Source organism: Aspergillus terreus, genomic scaffold (genome assembly GCF_000149615.1).
Source record: "Aspergillus terreus NIH2624 scaffold_12 genomic scaffold, whole genome shotgun sequence".
Classification (NCBI taxonomy): Eukaryota; Fungi; Ascomycota; class Eurotiomycetes; order Eurotiales; family Aspergillaceae; genus Aspergillus; species Aspergillus terreus.
This window is the reverse complement of record NT_165935.1, coordinates 1,251,375-1,272,303: the sequence shown is the minus strand read 5'-3', so window position 1 is coordinate 1,272,303 and position 20,929 is coordinate 1,251,375. Positions and strand designations below refer to the sequence as shown.

Sequence of the window (20,929 nt, the reverse complement as noted above, 5' to 3'; positions counted from 1 at the left end):
GAGAAAGATATTGGAAAGACAGTGATGATGGATTTCCCTTTTGGGCCATCCCGAGGGCATTGGTCAGCTAACGTTTGTCAGCGGGACTCCACTAGTTAACTAGCCGCTTTGGGATAACTTAGTCAGTTATGGTCTCTTAGTTACATAATTAGGTCACAATGAGGTGGCTCAGCCGAAACATCATATTTCCTCTTTCGGATACTCGCCGAGTGATTCCCAAAGAGGAAATCGATGCTACAAGGCCAGCGCTGAGATTACCTAGGTAAGACCAGAGGCGAAAACCCCCTGCCATAATCTCTCGCTCGCACCAGACAAGGTATACCGTCGGATACCTTATTCTGCCATCCGGCCTGAGGCGAAATGTGGCCTTTTATACGGACTCCCAGTCCAGCTACATCCGCTATACGAGGAATACCTACCAAATTGAGGCATAATACATCCGACATGAGGTCCGCGCTCTAATTCTGCACAGAGGGGAAGTGGCTGACATGGGATAGGTGTAGAGGCATGCTGTAGAAGACAGTGATGACCATGTAAGGTTCAAAAGGATATAGGATTACCGGTTCCAAACACGAAAAAACAGACCTAGGATTTGATCGATAATAAACAGTAAGATCGATAGGTCAACATGAGCTCCCCCCCAGCAAAAAGTATCCTTGCCGACACGGTCGTTTGTGTCTGGCAACAGATCCAGCTGCACCCTTGGTGGACGGCTCTCACCATTCTCTTGACTCGCCTTGTATTGACTCGATATCGAGATGGACTGCGACAAGTCCCCGGCCCGTTCGTCGCCAGCTTCTCCAACCTGTGGAAGTTACGCGCCGTCTGGAAGAAGAACATGCACCGCGAGAATGTGCGTGTTCATGAGGACTATGGCCCGATTGTGAGGATCGGCCCTAACCATGTCTCCGTGGCGGATGCTCCAAGCATGCGCGCCATTTACGGGGTGCAGAATGTATTTCGGAAGGTCGGTAACACACACATTCCATGCCTCAATCTGAAGCCTTGCTATATGGCAGACGGAGTATTGATTGTACCCTAGTCAGCGTTCTACCCTCTAGCAGAAGCCATCTACAAGGGACGGTTTCTGCCGACACTCTTCACCACAGAGAGCAATGACTACCACATGCGATTGAAGCGAGGGGCGGTCAAAGCCTTCTCCATGGACACCGTGGTGGGACTGGAGCCATACGTGGACAAATGCATTGCCGTGCTCGTCTCTCGGCTGCGGGAGGTGACGGACAACGGCAAGAGACCGGTCAATCCAGTCGCCTGGCTTCAGTACTTTGCCTTTGATGTATTGGGCGAGATCAACTTCTCCAAAGACCTGGGCTTTTTGGAGAAGGGCGTGGACGTCGATAACATCATTGCCGCGATTGGGGGTATTCTGACCTATGTCTCTCTGGTGAGTCCAGGTGCATCCATTTTAAAGGACTGCTTTCTCATCTGGCCATAGATCGGGCAAATCCCCCTAGCGCACAAGTTCCTTCTGGGAAACCCCCTGCTCCCCAAGCTTTTTCCGGCGATCGAGAAGACGAACCAAGTGCTGCAGTTCTCTCTGGCCCAGATTGAAGAACGACTGAAGAACCCGGTCGACCGCAAGGATATCCTCAGTCAACTGCTGGAGACCCATCGTGCGGATCCTGACAGCCTGACGTTGGATGAGATAATCGCTATTACGACCACGAATGTGTAGGTTCCGTCTTACCCCCTTTCCTGCCTGGACGATATGGATCTGACCCATCCCTCGAACAGCATCGCTGGATCCGACACCACAGCTATCTCTCTGTCTTCGGTCCTATACTATCTAAGCAAGTATCCCGACACGCGCAGAAAGCTTGAGAAAGATATACAGGCAGCAATCGCGGAAGGAAGAGCTTCGAATCCAATCACCTATGCGGAGGCTATCAAACTGCCATACCTGTATGCTGCTCTTCGTTATGTGCATGATTTCTGAATACCTGACGTTGTATTATTCGAACACGCTAACGCTCCTTCAACACAAACAGCACGGCTGTCATCAATGAAGCCATGCGAATTCATCCCGCAACCGGATTCATCCTCGAGCGACGCGCGCCCCCTGGCGGCATCACGCTCCACGGCGTCCATCTCCCCGAGGACACGATCGTCGGGGTCAACTCCTGGGCCATTCACCGCAACAAGAGCATATTCGGCGAGGACGTACACACCTTCCGCCCCGAACGCTGGATTGAAGGCGATGAAGAGGCGATCAAGGAAATGAAGCGGAATCTGTTTACGGTGAGTAGTCATGTTGGACTGACGTGGGTTACCGCGCCTGGATCCCAGCCTGCTGACAAGCTCATATTCAGTTTGGATACGGACCTCGGAGCTGCATTGGCAAGAATATTTCCATCTTGGAGATGTGGAAAGTGGTGTTTGAGTTGTACCGGCATTTTGACATTGATCTTGCGGGGGATCAAGAGTGGACGGTCAATGGGACCTGGTTTACCACCCAGAGTAACATCGAGGTGCGGTTCAAGCCAAAGGGTTCAACTGGCTGAAGAGCGGGACGGTGGGGACGGTGTGTGATAGCATTATGAGATCCATCCTCGGCTAGGGGTATCTTCACACTACATAAGGACCGAGGGTCTAAGTCCAGAGCGCGTAGATGGACCGCGAAACGAGGATGATAAGCGAAACTCTTTCGGCACGCATAATACAAATCGTAACCATTGGCACTATCTAGATACATCTATCTACGGATGGCTCACGGCAAAAAATTGCAAGACCGCGCGCAATGATGCATCAATATCAGAAGCTGCGCGACTCAGTCGAATGATGATCGACTTCACCTTGGCCGTGCGGGCCTCACTGCCGGTGATCTGACTTGCACTGCCGACCCGCATCAGCAGCGCCCGGAAATTCCTCACCTGCAGTTTCAGCAGCACGGAAATGATGTGCACCTGCTCCTCGCTCGAGTACATCGACTGGAAGTCGCTGGCAAATAACTCCGGGTTGCACTGGGCTTTCGACGCCGCCCCGCGCGAGGACGTGCAGTAGAGCTCGCCCAGGCGCTCGGGAGAGGGCACCGAGGAGTCGGAGGAACCCGCTGAAGACTGGTCACTCGAGTCGCTCAGTCCCGAGATGCGCTGGTTGGCCTTTTTGATGCGCTTGTGGATGCACTCGAACATCTCGGCCAGCCGATCGCAGATGATCACCAACACGGTGTGGACGGTGGGGAGCAGCTTGCAGTTCACGCAGTCGAGCGGTTTCGAGCATTGCGCGATGATCCATTTCTGCAGCTGCAGCACTTGGCCCAGGGACAGTGTGGTGATGCGGAAATCGTCGTCGTCGAGCTGCTGGACCACGCGCACGGCGTTGTACATACAGGAACACCCGTCATTTTTCGTCCATAGCGCGGAGGCGTCCATTGCAGTCTCCAGCATGGGGCCGTTGGACGGTGCACTGGACGTGGGATGGGAAAAGCTGTCCAAGAGGAGATCGCCGATGACCGGTTCGGTGGCGGGCTCGCTGGAGGCCATCACCGGGTCGAGGGAGAAGGTCGGTCGGGACGGCGTCAACGGCCGTGGAAGATTTCTGGCTGTCGCTCCCCTCCGTCAGTCATGCGTCGTCGGACACCCAAGAGATGCACCTGAGGGGTAACCGCACCGTGTGGCAAGCCGCCATCGGGGTCGTACTGCTCGGTGTTTTGCGGGTCCAGCACACTCAACAGGTCGGTCGCCCGGATGTGCGAATTGGACCGAGTGACTTCCTCAAGATCGACCAGCAGATTCTCAAAGTTCACATCAAACAGGGCTCCTCCTGGATGCGACTCGGAGTTGGGTCCGGGACGTTCCCCCTCCGGCGGGCTCGGGGACTTGGAGAGATTCGGGGGCTCGACAACCGTCTCGACCGTGGAAGCCGGGTTGGGACGGCCTAACGGGCTGGTCCATGTCGGAGTCTTTGCCTGGGCGGAGGGAAACACACAGGCAATGGACTTGGCCCTGCATCGGTCGCAATTCCCTATGCGGCCAGTACACCGCAGCTGTACGACGAGTGAGCATCTGACTCAGAACTCAGACCTGCAAGGCAGAAAAAATGCGCAACAGTGACCGACCTTTCGTGTCTGGCATGATATACAAGCCGGTCGCCGTCCCAGACGCATCCGACTGCGCTCCTGGCCGGGACTGGCCCCGCGTGTCGCGACTTGCTCCATCTCCGTATCTCCATCTCCACTGGGACATTTCAGTGTGATGAACATGATGATAATAGTATACTAGGTCGTGTGGAAGCGGGCAAGCAGAGAGGTAGATAGATTGGACAGATGCATAGAGGGGAACCAACAAAGACGAGACACCCACTGCCTTTTTGATTTGACGTTTGTCATCTTGCGGGCCGCAGAAGGAAGCGGGGGGCGCGATCGAACTGTTGTGCCGAGTTATCTTAGCGTGGGCCTTTTCTTCTGTCTATATTAGTGGAGTTAGTCTCATCGTCAGTCTCCTCGAGGTCATTAGCAGCAGCAAGAGGCTGAATTGAATGTAACGTCGGTTCGGCCGATGGACGTCCAACGAATAACTCACGGTCTTTCGAAAAGACGACCGTTGCGCGCGAAACAGCAGCCCCTGCTTCCTCGTATTTGCCCCTCGATGGCGTCTTGTCAGGCCAGGGCAGTGAATCCTTCACGAGTGGATGGTGGTGGCGGCGGCGGTGGTGTGGGTGGAGATCTTCCTGTCGGGCAGATTCCGTGACACCAACAGAGAAACAGATCAATTCAATCGAGGGAGCGGCTTAGGATGAAAAACCGTTGAAGGAGGGCTCTCCTATCTGCTCTATATTCACCAGCTTTTCTACTCGTCACACCGCGGGCAGTTACTCAAACGGGCCTAACCATTCGGATGAATGCGAATGCACGCTCATTGTCTGGGGGGAAGTGCGGCCAATCGCCATATCCGGGCAGTCCTACACGCAGTAGTACTACCTAGTACCTAGGTCCTACCAAGGTATCTACTTTAGTTCGTGGCAAGCCCATAAGCGCGGTGATGGCACCATCGCAACCCTATCACTTGTTGACACGTACATTATTCCGAAATCAGTAGTTGCTTAGCTGCCAGATGAACACTCTTCATCACCCACAGCGGAAGGAACCGAGGGCCCTCTGATGTGACAGCGGAACTGGTTCCCGTCGGCTCTCTGCTCACATCCTAGCAAGAATGATCGGCGCTCGCCTAAAATTGCTTATAGTGAGGAATTGCTTACAGGCAGGTCCACTATATATATATATTATAGTACGGAGATGACTCCCTATAATATATATTTTCACCTTCCTCTTTCAGTCATATAACTATTATATTATTCTATAATGTTTTAGCGTGGATTATCGGGTATTTAGACCTATATTTATTAATTTAGCTATTTTCTATAAGCAACTTTGTATGCGAGGGGGGTTCTTTCCTTAGCAACGTCTTTGTATCCAGGTTTGTTCTTTGTTTATATAGGAACTTACTTCGGCTCAGAATTTTCGTTGCTTATCTTACGTGGTTTTTTATAATAGGCGTTCCAAAAAAGATATTTATAATAAATGGAATCTAACAGGGCAGATTTGCAGATATTTAGATAAAAGGAATATCTTAGGGACGAGAGATCTGGAAAATATCTATATAATCTAGCCTGTTAACAAAGACAGAGAGTAACTATAGATGGAGTACTTTGGGAATAAGAATCGAACATTAGAAAGCAGATAGGGAATTTATTATCATCTACCGCTGTAATTAGGATCTTATTCAGCCCTAACCTAACCTAGTACCTAGGCTTAAATCCACCGGACTTCTGCTGGATTTACTCGCTCGCGAATTGGCCAATATTTAATGTTCCCTACCCTTCTACGCGGCCGTAGTTTATATAGGAAGTGGCTGTCACTTCCTATCTCCTCTATGTATATAGGCTTCCTACGCTTGTCACGTACGAAGATCTCCATGCAGCCATTAAGAAGGGAGCGGCAGATAGTTTCACACAAAGGAGAGACACTAGTGAGGTGGCTGAGTTATGGTATCCGAAGGTATCTTTACCAACGAATCAACAGACCTACAGGTATTCCAAGGCTTACCCCAGTTCGTGAAGGAAATCCATTGTACCTCACGAACAACGGTGTGATTACTAGCAGATAGCTCACTAGAATATATAATGCCTAGCACCTGCGCCTATTCTTGTCTAGCTCATTAGTTGTGTCTTACTCCCAGAATCAGGTTGTTTATAACCGCCGTTCCTTAGAGAATCTACAATATGCACCTCTTTTTTATTTGGCTTCCGGAATTCAATAATGTACTTATCATCCCTTCTGTCCCTTGATGAAACGAATTTGCAAGTCAGGAGGAGTTAGAGTAAAATACTCTTTCACCTGCCGTTCGAAGGCGTCTTGAGCTGATTTGAACAGAACCTCCAGTTCATAGCGCAGAATTATGGAACTGATGAATCGCCTCATCATCACCATTGCTAGCCGCTTACCAACACAGGAGAAACGCCCAAGAGAGAAAGGTGCGTAAACAGATGCATCGAGTATGAGCTCTGGTTCAGTCGTCCAGCGCTCAGGTATAAACTCATCAGGCCGAGAAAACGCTCGTGGATCTCGACAGAGAGTATATGAAGGCGTTTTGATGATCACATTTCCAGGAATCCAAGTGCTCTTTTTCTCGGTGCCAATTGTCAGACCTTCAGGGGGCGTCTCTCGTTGCAGCCCGTCCACAACAGCTGGCCAAAGACGGAGAGTTTCATCGATACAAGCCTGTAAATAAGGAAGCTTAGCAAGCTCGTCAGGCCTCAATTCCGTATCGGCTCTTTCCTTTGCACAGGAATGCAATTCGTCCCTTAGCTTCTTGCATACATCCGGGCTAGAAGCCAAATGATACAAAAGACAGATCAAAGTACCCGCGACAGTATCGCTTCCCGCAATGACAATGAGCGATGCGTCGCCGTAAAGATTCTCAGTATCCTGCCATGAAGGATTTTGCTTTCGCTGATAGTCGTTAAGAATCCATGAGAAAATATCCCTTACGGGCGGTGGAACTGCAATGCGCCTTTGAACGTGAGAACCGACCCACTTACGAAACGACTTGTAGTCGTTACTGAGGAATGGAACCGCCTTGACCACGGGAAATAGCCAGACCAGTCGACTAAATATAGCAATCAGTTCCAGAGTCTTGTGCGTCAAGTTGAAAAAGTAATGGAAGGTGCCGCTCTGAAGCATGTCAAAGCTGCTTCCAAAGGCTAGGTCTCCCATAATATCAAAACTGTAGAGATGTATCCATTTGGTCACGTTGAGTGAGGTGTTGTTCTTCACACTGTCCTCTATTGCGGCACAGAAATTTTCGGTGTGAGCGTTTACACGAGTCATATAATCGCCCAGGGCTGACAGACACATCGGAATTAGCATAGCTCTAAGCTGTTTGTTCTTCTTGTAAGTTTGGGAATCTGGCTTACCCCGATTATCAAATGCCTTATCCCAGGCTCTGCGTCTCTCCCCGTGTCTTTTCACATCGCGCTCCATTTGCAAGGAAATCATAGGAGCAGTCACATTGTACCACCTATGGCTCAAAAAGGTCAATTAATAACGAATTTCGCATTTGAAGAGCGTCACTATACTTACGGTCCTCTTCCACAGGACGATGATAGGTGAATCGCACGGAAAGCTTCTGGATTGGCAACAGACAGCTCCCTGGGGCCGACTCTGACAATATCTCCATACTTGGAGTGAAGTGCTTGAGTAGTTTTGAAACCTCTAGCTTCTGCTATGTTGACAAACGTCATGTAGAAGGTGGAAAATCGAGCCAAAAAAGGACCAGGGAATTCGTTCAGTCTGTGAAACCAACCCCGGTAGACAGAAATACTCGAAAATATACCACAAATTGCGATGAAGACTAACACAGACGAGTATTCAAGGCTTTCCCAGGTCGTTTTCCCCCTTGAGGGAAGATGGAAACTTTGGAGAAACGTCCCCAAGAATATCGGGACAACACTGAAGGCGACTAGTATCTTGAACGAATGCAGGTCCCACTCCCCGTATCGAAAGATTGTTTGGTGCAAACCAATGCCCAAGATATAGGCTGCGGCAAGTATGCAGCTCCCATCGAGGCTGATCAACATATTGTCACGTACGTTTGCAATAGTGAAGAAGACAGCTGATTTGGGCGTGTTGGATGCTATACCTTGTTGCAACAGGGCAGATAATCATCAATGGGGGAATTCACGAAGGTCGTGTATCAAATGTTCTAATTTTGGGTAGGTGGTTCGGTTTATAATCAATTATCTTCTGATAATGTTTAATCCTCAAATGACGCGACGAAACTCTTTCTCCAAACAGGTAATTAACCTTACTAGTGGGAGGCCTTACATGTAAAGATATGCAAGTTCCTATCTCCATTGATCAATACAGGGTTCTTAAATGGACGGATAAATTGGGAGTGAGTCAGGTGTAACACCACTGTCAACCTACAGATCAGTAGTACTCCCAGGGCCTGCACAGCCTCTCATGAACCAAAGGATGATCACGTTAATGGATGAAGGAAAAATGTGATTGCCTATTTCTCAGAACGCTGCCAGCCGGAACGGCCCGGATCGCTGTTTAATCTTCTGACCTATAGAAGAGGACCGCATAATACTCTGTGTATCTTATCATAAAATATTATCAAGGAAGCTTGGGACGCCTTATTCGCCTTGCTTTATAGAAACTCCCTCACTGTTTAATCTGGCCTATGGAAGAAGGCCACATAATACTTTGCGTATCTTATCATAAATATTATCAAGGAAGCTTGGGACGCCTTATTTACCCTTGTTCACAGTCGGCCTCTGGCCCAGTTCTAGGACAGAAAGCTTGGAACGCCTAATTGCATTGCCCGAGAGTGCTTCCGAGATATCCTGAGGGCTAGTCAAGGGATGTGTATAAAGAATTCCACCTGGAAGCCGGGTCTGTCTTGTAATTAGAAGCTGCAATCTGCCAATTGTCAAGAAAGGTTATATGCGCTTTGTGAATATGTCTGAAGCTGAGCAGAAGGGAGCAGAGACTCTCACTTTTGATGCAGTTGGGCTAGGAAGGGGCGGGCTCAATCGGGCAACATCTACATGCGTTCCAGAAAATCCTATGGAAATCATTAATACAACTCAGCAGACAATCACTTTTGCGAACCTGGGATGCTCAACAAAGGTATCTAATCTTCGGGAGTTCCAGGGGTCGAAAGAAGACTTCCCTGCTAATGCAACAGCAGATCCCAATCCCCATACTTCCCGAAGCTTGGCTACAGACCGCAGGTGTGCCGTGGACCAATTATGTTTCAAGGCATTTAGCCTGGAAGCGCCAAGCTTTGCCATGGCTCCCAGACGAGAAACTTCAAGACACTGCGCGTGCCGATCTCCAAGCGATGCAGCTAGGTTTCCCAGCAGTTGATGATGAGGCCTGCGCGCTTGGGCTTGCCGCGTGCCTGACAATCGTGTGCTATGTGGATAGCTTCATCGAGGAAATGGAGCCAGAAATGGCGAACCAGTGTGTTAAGCGGTGCTTGGCAATTCTAGACGGTGACATTCTAGATAATCGTATTGGTAAGGCCCTATCTACACCATTTCGTATTGTTACTAATTACATTGATGAAGCGGAAAACCCTCGCAACTCGTCAGAAAAGGCTCAAACCATATGTTCAGCATTCTACAAGCAAATGTTGGCCCTTTTTCACCCAAAAACAGCCGTTGCAGTCATTTACGATATGAAGGATATGATTGCCAGCCAACTTCTTGAGCTTGACTTCAAGGAAGGCATCTTACTCATCAAAACCTACGGCGAATATCTCGAGATTCGAAATCGGACCTTCGGACTAATGCCGCTGCTCACCATTGCAGAGCATTATTACCTAGCCGAGGGAGATTCGTTGGCTGCATCACCAGACATAAGCCTGTTAAAGACCCAGATAAGTCTTATGGGAGTTGGTCAGAACGACATTGGCGGCTTGGAAAAGGACATCCAGCTTTCAAACCCGTCGAATTCCATTATGGTACTTGCCACGTTGCTTGGTCGCAAGCCAATAGTCAGTGCAAATAGTCTGCTGGAGTCTCAGGATATTCTTTCTCTCTTTGAGAAGGAGAATCAGAGATTCATCAATGACGTGGTCAAGACCTGGAGTCGAATCCAAATTCGCTCCACACGGAAGGAAGAGCGAAGACTAAGTAACACACTTATCACACTGTGTGTTACCCACCTGAAGTGGGTTCTGTCTACCTCGAGATACAATATTGATGATGTACTGCAGGGAGATTGTATTGGTAGTTAGACCTATGTATCTCACTAATTCATGACTTTTTCGGTTGCTCACCCACACCGTACTTAGTAGCTAAGAAGATTAATAAAAATAGAAAAAAATAACCAGAAAAATATTATAAAATTATTAAAACATTCTTTATTAGTAAGCGAAACTTTAAGCTTTAAAATATATTTTTGTGTTGTTACTTATAGTTGGCGTTGGTCGAGCCGTATGTGGAAGAGAACAACATGTATGTCTAAGTACTCGATTGAGAACAAACCGACGGGCCCGCCTTGATCCCATGCAGCCACAGCTACAAGTCGGCCACGATGTACAGTGTTGGACCCAATCAGGATCCTCACTTTAGTGATTTTTTTGTTTATTGCCCCATGCAAGTAGTCATATGGCAATCACAGTGGCTGGCTGAATTAGGGCAGCCCAGGCTCTCTTATTGGTGATATACTGAGTGTGTAGGGATCAACCAGTGATAGACTGATAACCACTTAATCACGGGTTTAGGTAGAAGAGAACAGCACGCAGCGCCACTCCACCAAGGACGAAGGTTCTTTTATGACACTGCTGCTCCCACATAACGTATGTCACACTCCTCATGCGTCTCCTGACAAAACCGCCGGAACACTCTACCTCTACTAGGGATATGTTCAGTATGTTGTGCATATGCGAAGCAAAATCATATTACAAACTCAGTTATTCCCAGTGTTTCAGGTGAAACAAAGTAGAAAGCGACCGTATTGGAAAGTAGAAGATTAGATTAGCGTCCTATTCTGCTAGGCAACTGTGTTATGCACATTTGATTGAATGATATGTTCAGGGGTGTCGTGCAGATCAAGTTGATGGGGTAATGCTCATGCAATCCTTAGCGCACGTACCCTTTAGGAACAAGGTAAAACCAGGCTATATAATCTTTACTACACCCTCTAATTATTCGGATTACAAAATTTCCGCAGACAGGGAGACAGAGACTTGCGCAGATGGGATTGAGATGAGAATGGGATCGCCCAGCAAAGACACAGTTGTCGTCATATAACTGGACCTAATGAAGGGGTAGAATGATACTATATCTACAACAGGGTATAGGACAAGAAGGAGGTGTGAAGACCCAACAAGTCTTCCGAGTCCCTTTATGGCGGGAACCTTACTACTATCGGGAACCTTCTGCTGCGGATTCCTCCCTCCTCATCCGCCTAGGTAAGGGCATTAATATATGTAGGATGATCCAGCTGCGGAAGTAGATAGGTTCGACTCCATTACTCTGATTTCCGGTATTGATAAGATGACATTAAGAACTGATTTGTTCCTTGACTTTCTTGCGTCCTTCAGCAGGTATGATTTCATGGAATATTTCCCAACCATGGGTCCAGAGAGAAGCCACAATAAAGGGGTAAAGGAAACCCATTGTCGCGCGAACAAGATTCATTCAGCACTGCTGTGACATGCAAGCGACTTTCCAGGCCACCCCACTGTTGAATGAAGAAGGTTCAGCCCGGCAAAAGGATTGTCCTTGTCCCTTTATCAAGGCTTCTATCCGGCCCTATAGCAAGGAAATACCATCGAAAGGACTGCGATGAATCACTTGGGCCAGGAGAGGCCAAGTGCAGCCATGACCCTTTCGCAGGCATTACGATCCTTGTTGGAGTCATAGTAGACTGCGCCGATAATGGCTTCCATAGTGGTGGCCATAACATTCTTCCCAGCCACAACACCCCACTGTCCTGGATTCTTTATGATAAAAGGGTCAAGGCCTAGGCTAACCCCCCGGGAGTGCAGATTGTTATTAGAGGCTACCTGCGTGATGGTGTTCTGGATCTCGTCTGCCATAAACGGAGCCGTTAGTTTGCAGATGATTTGTGGGTTACGAAAGGGTATCCTGCCTGGGGTGGTCTGTCTCTCCCTGCCATAGTCGACAAGGACTTGGCGGAGAATGGCGTCGCCAGCCAACGCGAGGCTCTTATTGCCGCTGGGGTTGTATGGGGCACAGCCCTGAAGGGCCTCACGAATTAGGTCTCGATTGATAAAACGATAGGTTTGCTGGAGGAATGCTTCCTCGAATGCATCGATTTCGTTGTCCGTCGGCAGGGGCAAGATAATCATGGTGGCGGTTTGAGAGTGGTCAGCACGCTGGTGGTGGTCACGTAGGAATGTATTATATGGCGATTGGGAGATAAAATAGGATGTAATGGAGAGAGGACTCAACACAAGGGATATCCAGAATAAATAAACAGGATGAGGGTGCAAGGCGATGCAGGTTGGCGCTACTAGGATAGAGGACTGCGAGGCATACTAGGCTGAAACTGCCTTCCAGGCTTACTTTGAAAGCCACCTAACCCCGTTTGCTAAAATCTGACATACATAGATGTTGTATGTCCATAACTGCCTGTCGATAAGGTACATATCTCCGTACCCAAGACCCTATGGAGCCCATTGCAGGCTCCAAGGTTTTCCTAATCCCAGTTTCAGCAGGATGATTCCCCAATCCAGGGCATATATTACTACTCAAATCTTTATTTTAATGATAGAATAGTTAGGTAGTTTAATTCGAAGAAATTAGCAGCTAAGTTTAGGAAAATGAATCATAGGATTAAGCAAAATTAGAATATAAATTATTTATGACTAAAGGACTCTTAAAAAGTCTAATAAAATAAAATTATTATTATAAATATTATTTAATAAAAGACTATAAGCATTGAAAAAATTTACTTAAATAGATAAAAATAAATAATAATTTCTTTTATAAATATAGAAGGTACGTAAAATAAATCTTTATATTTGCTACTTAAAGAGATATTAGTAGCACTGCCGACTATAAGGCTTTCAAATCATGGGAGAGACGGACCTTTCCAAGCAGAATAAGACCTCCGATGGTGTCACCCCTAACACAGCCCTTCAGACTATACTGCACGAAGACACTAGATAGTAACAATAGAGAATTGAGGGAAAGGGATCTATGGCTGAGCATATCATCACAGACTGGCTGGTCTTGGGGATGTGCGATGTCCAACACACTCATTCCTTAAACTTCCCAGCGCGAGTGAAAGCGTGTCAGCTATCATTCGTGCCATGTCCGACTTTTTACCCAAAAGCCACAGCCCTTTTACACAGTCCTCGGCCCGCTCCATAATGCGTTCAAAATCATGACTATTGTGTCCAAGAGTAGACTCGTCGTAGCGCAAGGTTTCATCAGCTTCACCAAGAAGAACCGTGGAAGCCGTGGTAAACGCCCTGATCAGAAGCATGGTCCATGGCTCGGTCAGCAGCGTCCCTTCGTTGACAGCGTGGTGAAAGTCTGGCATTTGCGGCACGCCCAAGTTGATATCGCCGTCAGGCGGCGTAGCAACTCGTGCCAGGTCTGATAGCTCCCTTGCACTATGCTTCCGAATCCTCCAGGCCATTTGACTGGTCCTCCGGTTGCAGGTCGCGTCTTCCATCCCCAGGGCATTCTCGTCGATGAAGTCCAGGAGATCTGCAAGCAACAGGGCAGCAAGGTGCCAGTGTGCAGAGATACAGACAAACCAGCCCTGTATGCGCTGCGGAACCGCACTGTAGTTCTGCACGAGTTCCCCAAAGAAGGCACCGTGAGTCTTGTTCCAGTAATGATACAGTGACATTGTACTGGAGATAATGTCTTCAATATGCCCTTCGTGAGAGCCCTTGCGAACAGCGTTTTGTAGGTACGACAGGTGGCGGAAGATGAGGACTTTGACCGGCGCGGACTTAATGACGTCCTCGGCCGCGGCCTCGTAGGAACAGGGCCAGTGTGTTTGGTGCGTATTGTCGACGCTTCCTTGTATGAGAAGTTCAAGATTCCAGCGGCCTCGCACGAGAGCTTGGTCCATTTTGGCGATCTTCTGCTTCTCCTTTTGCGCTTCGTGCTCACACTCCTCATCCACGACAACAACTGGACGTTCGTTCATGGACGAGGAGATAGTGTCGAACATGATGGCCAGCCAGTAGAGCAGGCCGATTGTCGCTCGATCCTCGGAGCTCATAGCTGCAATGCCATGGGCGTCCTTCTCTCGGCTGCCGCGCTGCTTGCCGAGACCCTTTTCATATGCATCGCAGCGATACTTCAATGCGTGCATCTTTCGAGCTGCGCTCTCCATGTATCTCGGTGGCCCTTCCCTACGTATTATATCACGCACCTGTGACATGACCGAGTCAATGGCAAATTTGCGGTATCGCGCTTCTATCTGAGGTTCAAGGGACTGGTTGTCGGCATTGCATGGTCTTTGTGTTAGGCCGAAGATCAGTTCGGCACAAGCCACTCTGTATGACTCAACTTCGGAGACTTGCTCTAGTGCGTGATGCGCCTGGTCCCAAAAGTAGTTCCGGAGAATCTGGTCGAATTCGCCTGTGATACCATCTGCAATTTCATCACCGGCATGATTGAGAGATCTATGGGAATATTTCTCGCGCTGACGATGACTACCCTGTGCCCACTGCGTAGCAAACGCCATGATCGCAAGGTGCAGGGCCTTGGATGCAGCCCGATCTTCCGAACGTGTCAGACGTAGAAGCTGGCAAGATTGTGCAACGCGATCGAGTTTTATTGTGCGCTGGTATATCCTGTTGGACCAGGATGAACCCCATTCGGGCACGACTTTTGCGGGGCTTCGTGATCTTGGTAGATAGGGACAGGTCATCTCAGTCAACCAGCACGATAGATTGTGCTCTAGTACATCATGATAGATTTGAAGCAAGTTAGCGGAAGTCAATTGGTGGTTGGTAGTGGAGATCAGTTGTTGATCGATTGAAAAGGGGGAGAGCGAATATTGGGTGACGCTCCAGCGGGAGCATTGTTTGTTGGAAAACAACTGTGCAGATTCTTCCAGTTGCCAAGGGCTTTTTGATGAGGTGGATTGCAGGTTGCTGTACGCCTGAGACGTTTGAGAAGCCCGGGAGGCTGGCCATATCTGATGGCACATCGGATCAAATTCGAGGTCCGAGAGCTGCTGAGTTGAGATATCTGAGGCATCGGAGAGCTCTGATGGCAGGAAATCGGACAGCGAGTGGGCAGAGGTAAATGTGGCAGGCACCTCTGTCTGCGCCTCCTGAGCTGCCTCGCTATCGCTGAGCATAGGATTGTGCAGCACTCGATCACAAGTCGTCAACGAGCCAGGGAGATCGAGCCTGGCGGGCTCCCAGGCCATCATCTCGTGAGCGGGATTTGATCTGAGCAGATCATCCCACGTCCCAGATCCCGCCTCGAGGTAGGACTCATCAGCCTCAAATGGAGGGACAAGAGGCTCTCCACTCAAGCACTCGGAATTGGGTTGCTGGCTGAGCGAGTTCAGCACAGACTGGACCTTTGACTGGGCCCACTCCATGGTACAGCGCTTGTTTGTTTTGGCGCAATAGGAGCATGGCGACCGCCGGCTGTCAACATTGTCGAATGACGCTCGTCGGGTTTGACTCGGCCATTGTGCATCGCACGCTCGCTTGGATCTCCTGCACTGGTCGCAAGAGTGGTTCTGACGTCTGATCCTGGATCCTTGCGTGCGTGCCGGTGCGCGTTTCTGGACAGACATGGCGGCCACAGTCGTTGACTCTCTTCCTTTTCTTCTCTCTTTGTTCTCTCTTCTTCCTCCAAACTCAAAAGTGAAGATTCGATGTGTTGGTGCTGAAGTAATTGAAGTCGAGCCAGGGTGCGGGGACTGGAGGGGCAATTTAGATGGGTGTTCCAAGCGGGAGGTCCACGGGTGGGGACTATGGGGGATACCCTACGTATATGGGGAGTGTCGGGTAGATGGAACCCCAGCTTCCCCGGATTCTCCCCGCACTTCACGTCTGGGACGGTCTAAGCTTAATCCATCCACTGCCCGAGCGCAGCCATACACGGTACTCCGTACACGCGGCGTCCTGACGTATTAGGTATGATTCATATCAGATCTTATTCAACCCACCTATTGTCTTACCAGAGCGCATCCCGACCGTCCATAGTTTTGCAATCCGAGGGACAGGATTTTTCTCTCCATCAGAACATATCAAACCAAGTAGTCTCTTCCATTCACGGAGCTGCGCCTCAATTTGATGTAGGTCCATAGATGAATCGATCACAATTTCTCTTGCGGCAAGAGGGCATCGATGATACGGGACAACTAACTTCCTTATGTCCGGTAGATCTTCCTAAGTCCATCTCCCTAAGCCAGTGCTTTGTATATCTCGGCCTCGACTGCTCCCCATAAACCAAGCACCTTGATATCTGCAAATGGCAGAATCTGCGTACAAATAATCCCCGCAACCCCCTTCTCTCTGTCCGCCCACCACCACAGATTCGGCAGCCCAGCCCAGTGCGCTGTGCTCTTTGACCGTCCTGTCGCACCACCGTTGCTCAGCATAAACGTGAGACCCCAGCCCTGTGGCGGGTCCCCACTGACTGGATACAGCTCACCAATAGGGTTGGTTAGGTCCGGCTTTGCAGCTGCGATCCCTTGACGACTGTAGTTGGGGAACTGAGGGATTTGGTTGGTGAACATTTCGTCGACGGTCTTCTTGGAAAGCAACTTGCTCCCCGTTTTAGGGCAGGTGCCGTTATTGAGCAGCACAGATAGGACCTCTGCAGGAACGTGTTATTGCGTTGTGTATTGCCATGGTGGCGGACTACTCACTGCAGTACTCCTGCGGCTTGGCGAACATGCCTGCTCCGCCGCTGTTGAATAACCTGCCGACCTCGGCCTTGTTGTCGGGATCAATAACCAGGGGCGCTCGAAGAAGGTGGTCTCGGTCCCTGAGAGTTCCGTCTAGGTTTCTGACGTTCATGTACGCCAGTCTCCGGCGCATATCGTGACTCGGAATCATGGACATGTCCTTGATCCCAAGAGGCTGGAGGACATTCTTCTGCAGGTAGTCATTGAGCGACAGGCCGGTTGCACGCTCCAATGCAATTCCCGCCCAGTCGATACCAACCTGTTTTAATCAGCAATGCATTCCATGGTCATGAGTGGATGACGCTTACACCGTATTCCCAGCTTTCTCCAGGCTGGAAGAGCAGAGGAAGCTTCATGTCTTCAAACCGCCCAGAGAATTCGTCCACGCCCACCGGGTACGACCAATCTCTCAGTCTTTCATTGAAAAACGTGTAGCCAAATCCAGCCGTATGGCTCAAGAGCATCCGCAGAGTAATGGCTCGCTTCTTCTCCTCAAAAGTGCCATCTGGTCGCAGAACCTTGAGACTCTTCAATTCAGGGCACAAACGCTCCGTCTGCTCTCCATCATCCAGCGCGAGAATGCCCTGCTCAACGAGTTGCATGCAGGCAATACCCACCACCATCTTCGTGCAAGACGCAATCCAGAAGATGTTGTCCAGAGACATGTTGTCATTGGACGCCGTGCCTCTCTTACCGGCAGAGTGGGCGAATAGTTCGGTACCATCTTTGCGAACAACAACGACCGTGCACCCGGGGATACCGGACTTTTGGTCTGCACAGGCGTTGTCTACAATGCCTCGGAGGCGCGAAACCACATGCTCGTCGAGAGCCATGTTGATGGTGTATGAGGAGCGGCGGAGAATTGGGCAGAATTTTGGATGTTGGATATATAGATGGCCGTGACGATGCTTGATATACTGCAGACTGCAAACGTGACATGGCTGATTTAAGAATCGGTTCATACAGCCGATGAAAATCTCATCCCCTCAGTACCCCGCTTTGGCTGTGATATAATTAGAGCTTTCCCCGCATTTCTCGAGGGCTGTATGTGGCCCCGGATCCGCACCTTGCGGAACCGCAGCGGACAGCGATGTTCAATTGCGGACATACGCTTTGCGACTCCGCAACCACCACTGATCGCCCAAGGGGCCCAATCGGGGGCACGAACGGCCATCTAATGATGCCGAACGACCTGAAGAACGCGGAGCTCTGGCACATGATGCATGGAGGTGGGTCTGGATGCATGTGTCGTACGACTCCTACAGCAGATTGGAATCGACAAAGCTGCGGCTTATCTTTATCTTGACTGCGGATGCAACGCTGTTGGGAGCGGAGGCCGATCCTAGGAGCAAAGATAGTGTAGCAATGCAGTCAATATAAATAGGGGAGCCTGGCCTCTGGTAAGTGTTTTGATAACAGCAACCCTTCATCATTTGGATATATTCTCAAGATGGGCAGCCTAGGCGACATGGATTCACGTCCCAAGAAGTACAACACTGAGCTTACGGACTACTCGGCAGTCCACACCGATAAGACTGGGCCATATGCTGAGAACCTCGAAGTCGATGCGTTGATTGTGGGTGCCGGTTTTGGTAGGTGCCATCCTCTACAGGCCTCATGCACCAGCTAACGACATAGCTGGTATCTTCATGCTCAAGACTCTCCGCGACCGCGGCTTGAAGACGGTCATCTTTGAGGCCGGCAACGATACGGGTGGCACCTGGCGATGGAACTGCTACCCCGGAGCCGGCGTTGACTCTGAAGTCCCAGAGTATGAGTTCTCTTGGCCCGAGGTATACAACACCTGGAACTGGCCCAACAACTACCCCAACTACCAGAACCTGCGTGATTACTTCGATCACGTCGACAAGGTCATTGGTGTCAAGAAAGACTGTGCTTTCAATACCGTCGTTATTGGAGCTGAGTTCGACACGAAGGAGGGGAAATGGAATGTCAAGTCCGCTGATGGTCGCACGACCAAGGCCAAGTACCTCATTCTCGGAACCGGATTTGTAAGTCATGGCATTCATCAGTCAAGTGAACTTCTACTGAACCGTTCAGGCTGCCAAGCGTTATATCCCTCCCTGGCCCGGCATGGACAAGTTCAAGGGCGTCGTGCACCACTCGTCATTCTGGCCCGATGAGAAGGTCGATGTGAAAAATAAGCGCTGCGCCATCATTGGCACCGGCGCCTCAGGTGTGCAAATTACGCAGGCCTGGGGCCCGGAGGCCGGCGATCTTAAGGTCTTCCAGCGAACTCCTAACCTCGCCGTACCCATGCGCAAGCGTGACCTCACCGTCGAGGAACAGGAGCGTCTCAAGCCCGTCTACCCAGAGCTGTTCCGGTACCGTGAGACCAGCTTCGCCGGCTTCTTGTACGACTGGTGCGAGCGCAACACCTTTGACGACACTCCCGAGGAGCGCGAGGCCTTCTACGAGAAGGTCTGGAAAGATGGCGGATTCCGCTTCTGGGTGGCCGTGTACAAGGATTCCTTCTTTAACCCCGAGGCCAACAAAGAGACGTACAATTTCTGGGCAAAGAAGACCCGTGATCGTATTGGCGACCCCCAGTTAAGGGAGCTGCTTGCGCCGCTGAAGATGCCGCACTACTTTGGTATCAAGCGGCCGTGTCTGGAATACGACTATTACGAACAGTTCAACCGGGAATCGGTGCACCTGGTTGACATCAAGAACAACCCGATTAAGGAGTTCACCGAGACCGGCATCACCCTCGAGGATGGGACTCATCATGAGCTTGATGTCATCGCAGTCGCAACTGGATTTGTAAGCTCAAATTGGTGCACTAGACAACACAGTCCAAAACTGACAATCACAGGATATTGTCACCGGCGTCATGACCCAGCTCGGCCTGAAGAGCATCGACGGCGCCGAGCTTGAGAAGGAATGGGCCACAGGCGCAACCACCTACCTCGGCACCACCGTCAGTGGCTATCCCAACATGTTCCACATCTATGGCCCGCATGGTCCGACTCTCCTGAGCAATGGACCCACGTCTGTCGCGGTACAGGGCCGCTGGATCGCCGACACTATTGCCAAGATCGAGGCCCATGGTATCAAGTACATCAACCCCAAGAAGGAGGCCGCCGACAAGTGGAAGAAGCTTGTTGTCGCGCTAAATGACCGAACCCTCTTCCCTACGACGAAGTCGACATACATGGGTGGCAGCATCCCTGGCAAGGTCTTTGAGCCAGTGTGCTACTCTGGAGGTATTCCCGCTTATACCGCCCAGATTCGAGAGGCTTTGGATAAGTGGGAGGAAGGATTTGACTTAGTTAAGGCTTGATCGAGTATCATTTTAGTGTCAATTGAATGTTTTTGTCGTTGAACTTTATCCTGGCCGCTGCCCAATTTCCTCCGCTTACCTATAGCAATGGGCGAATGCCAGAATTGGCATTGGGAGACTTTATCTACTCTTGGATACAACGTATATCGAGAAGTCCTCACTAACATGACTCTTCCCGCAGCAGCAGCTCGCACCGCAGCATGTATCTCGCCCTCCGCGCCACTCTCAAGCGGAAGAAGAGGGGACCGGACAGTGGCATGGTTCAGGATACCACGGGCAACAAGGCCATATTTTAGCGCAACAATGTACCCCATATGGGGCGCGCGATGATAAACACTCTTGTTGACAGGAAGGAGTTGGTCGTGAATCTCGCGAGCCCACTTGTAGTCCTTGAACTTGCCGGCATCGATCAACTGGAGCAAGCCTTAAGACCAGGATGGCACGCGTGAGGGTCCCTGGAAGGGCTTCTGAACCCCTCCGTCTAGCAGCAAACATGGGTATCCATACTACGTGAAGCTGGGAGATATTGTTACCATCATGGGCAACTAAAGGAAGTACGACGGTTGGACAAGACCTGTTAAGGAAATGGGAAATGCTGCTGAGAAGGGGCCAGTATATCAGTTGCCAATTAGCCTTTCTTCTGGCGGAATCCTGCTGTTACCTTCTGTCAGGTCAGTCGTTACAGAATGAGATGAACTGCTTCCCTCCATTGCTTCATTCTT

At 50.0% G+C, this 20,929-nt stretch overlaps 8 protein-coding genes across 8 annotated transcripts; 3 read left to right on the top strand and 5 right to left on the bottom strand.

Moving 5' to 3' along the window:
• Positions 1–628: 628 nt before the first annotated feature.
• Positions 629–1,696, top strand: ATEG_08443 (uncharacterized protein; the record flags this gene model as incomplete). The annotated part of the gene is made up of 3 exons (XM_001217064.1): positions 629–955; positions 1,043–1,405; positions 1,457–1,696. The coding sequence occupies 3 exons, from the start codon at positions 629–631 to the stop codon at positions 1,694–1,696; spliced, it is 930 nt and encodes a 309-aa protein (XP_001217064.1).
• A 1,021-nt stretch (positions 1,697–2,717) lies between these two features.
• ATEG_08442 (uncharacterized protein) lies at positions 2,718–4,222 on the bottom strand (the record flags this gene model as incomplete). Its single annotated transcript, XM_001217063.1, has 3 exons — positions 2,718–3,562; positions 3,631–4,006; positions 4,079–4,222. The coding sequence occupies 3 exons, from the start codon at positions 4,220–4,222 to the stop codon at positions 2,718–2,720; spliced, it is 1,365 nt and encodes a 454-aa protein (XP_001217063.1).
• A 2,064-nt stretch (positions 4,223–6,286) lies between these two features.
• Positions 6,287–8,097, bottom strand: ATEG_08441 (cytochrome P450; the record flags this gene model as incomplete). Its single annotated transcript, XM_001217062.1, has 2 exons — positions 6,287–7,538; positions 7,601–8,097. The coding sequence occupies 2 exons, from the start codon at positions 8,095–8,097 to the stop codon at positions 6,287–6,289; spliced, it is 1,749 nt and encodes a 582-aa protein (XP_001217062.1).
• An 886-nt stretch (positions 8,098–8,983) lies between these two features.
• ATEG_08440 (terpene synthase family protein) lies at positions 8,984–10,268 on the top strand (the record flags this gene model as incomplete). Its single annotated transcript, XM_001217061.1, has 2 exons — positions 8,984–9,154; positions 9,216–10,268. 2 exons carry the CDS (start codon positions 8,984–8,986, stop codon positions 10,266–10,268), a joined length of 1,224 nt encoding a protein of 407 aa, XP_001217061.1.
• Positions 10,269–11,828: 1,560 nt separating this feature from the next.
• On the bottom strand, positions 11,829–12,350 carry ATEG_08439 (uncharacterized protein; the record flags this gene model as incomplete). Its single annotated transcript, XM_001217060.1, has 2 exons — positions 11,829–11,978; positions 12,045–12,350. 2 exons carry the CDS (start codon positions 12,348–12,350, stop codon positions 11,829–11,831), a joined length of 456 nt encoding a protein of 151 aa, XP_001217060.1.
• Positions 12,351–12,880: 530 nt separating this feature from the next.
• Positions 12,881–15,784, bottom strand: ATEG_08438 (Zn(II)2Cys6 transcription factor domain-containing protein; the record flags this gene model as incomplete). The annotated part of the gene is made up of 3 exons (XM_001217059.1): positions 12,881–12,889; positions 13,093–13,165; positions 13,263–15,784. The coding sequence occupies 3 exons, from the start codon at positions 15,782–15,784 to the stop codon at positions 12,881–12,883; spliced, it is 2,604 nt and encodes an 867-aa protein (XP_001217059.1).
• A 612-nt stretch (positions 15,785–16,396) lies between these two features.
• Positions 16,397–17,736, bottom strand: ATEG_08437 (serine hydrolase domain-containing protein; the record flags this gene model as incomplete). Its single annotated transcript, XM_001217058.1, has 3 exons — positions 16,397–16,812; positions 16,865–17,162; positions 17,212–17,736. 3 exons carry the CDS (start codon positions 17,734–17,736, stop codon positions 16,397–16,399), a joined length of 1,239 nt encoding a protein of 412 aa, XP_001217058.1.
• Positions 17,737–18,353: 617 nt separating this feature from the next.
• Positions 18,354–20,207, top strand: ATEG_08436 (flavin-containing monooxygenase; the record flags this gene model as incomplete). The annotated part of the gene is made up of 4 exons (XM_001217057.1): positions 18,354–18,495; positions 18,542–18,915; positions 18,965–19,687; positions 19,740–20,207. The coding sequence occupies 4 exons, from the start codon at positions 18,354–18,356 to the stop codon at positions 20,205–20,207; spliced, it is 1,707 nt and encodes a 568-aa protein (XP_001217057.1).
• Positions 20,208–20,929: the final 722 nt, after the last annotated feature.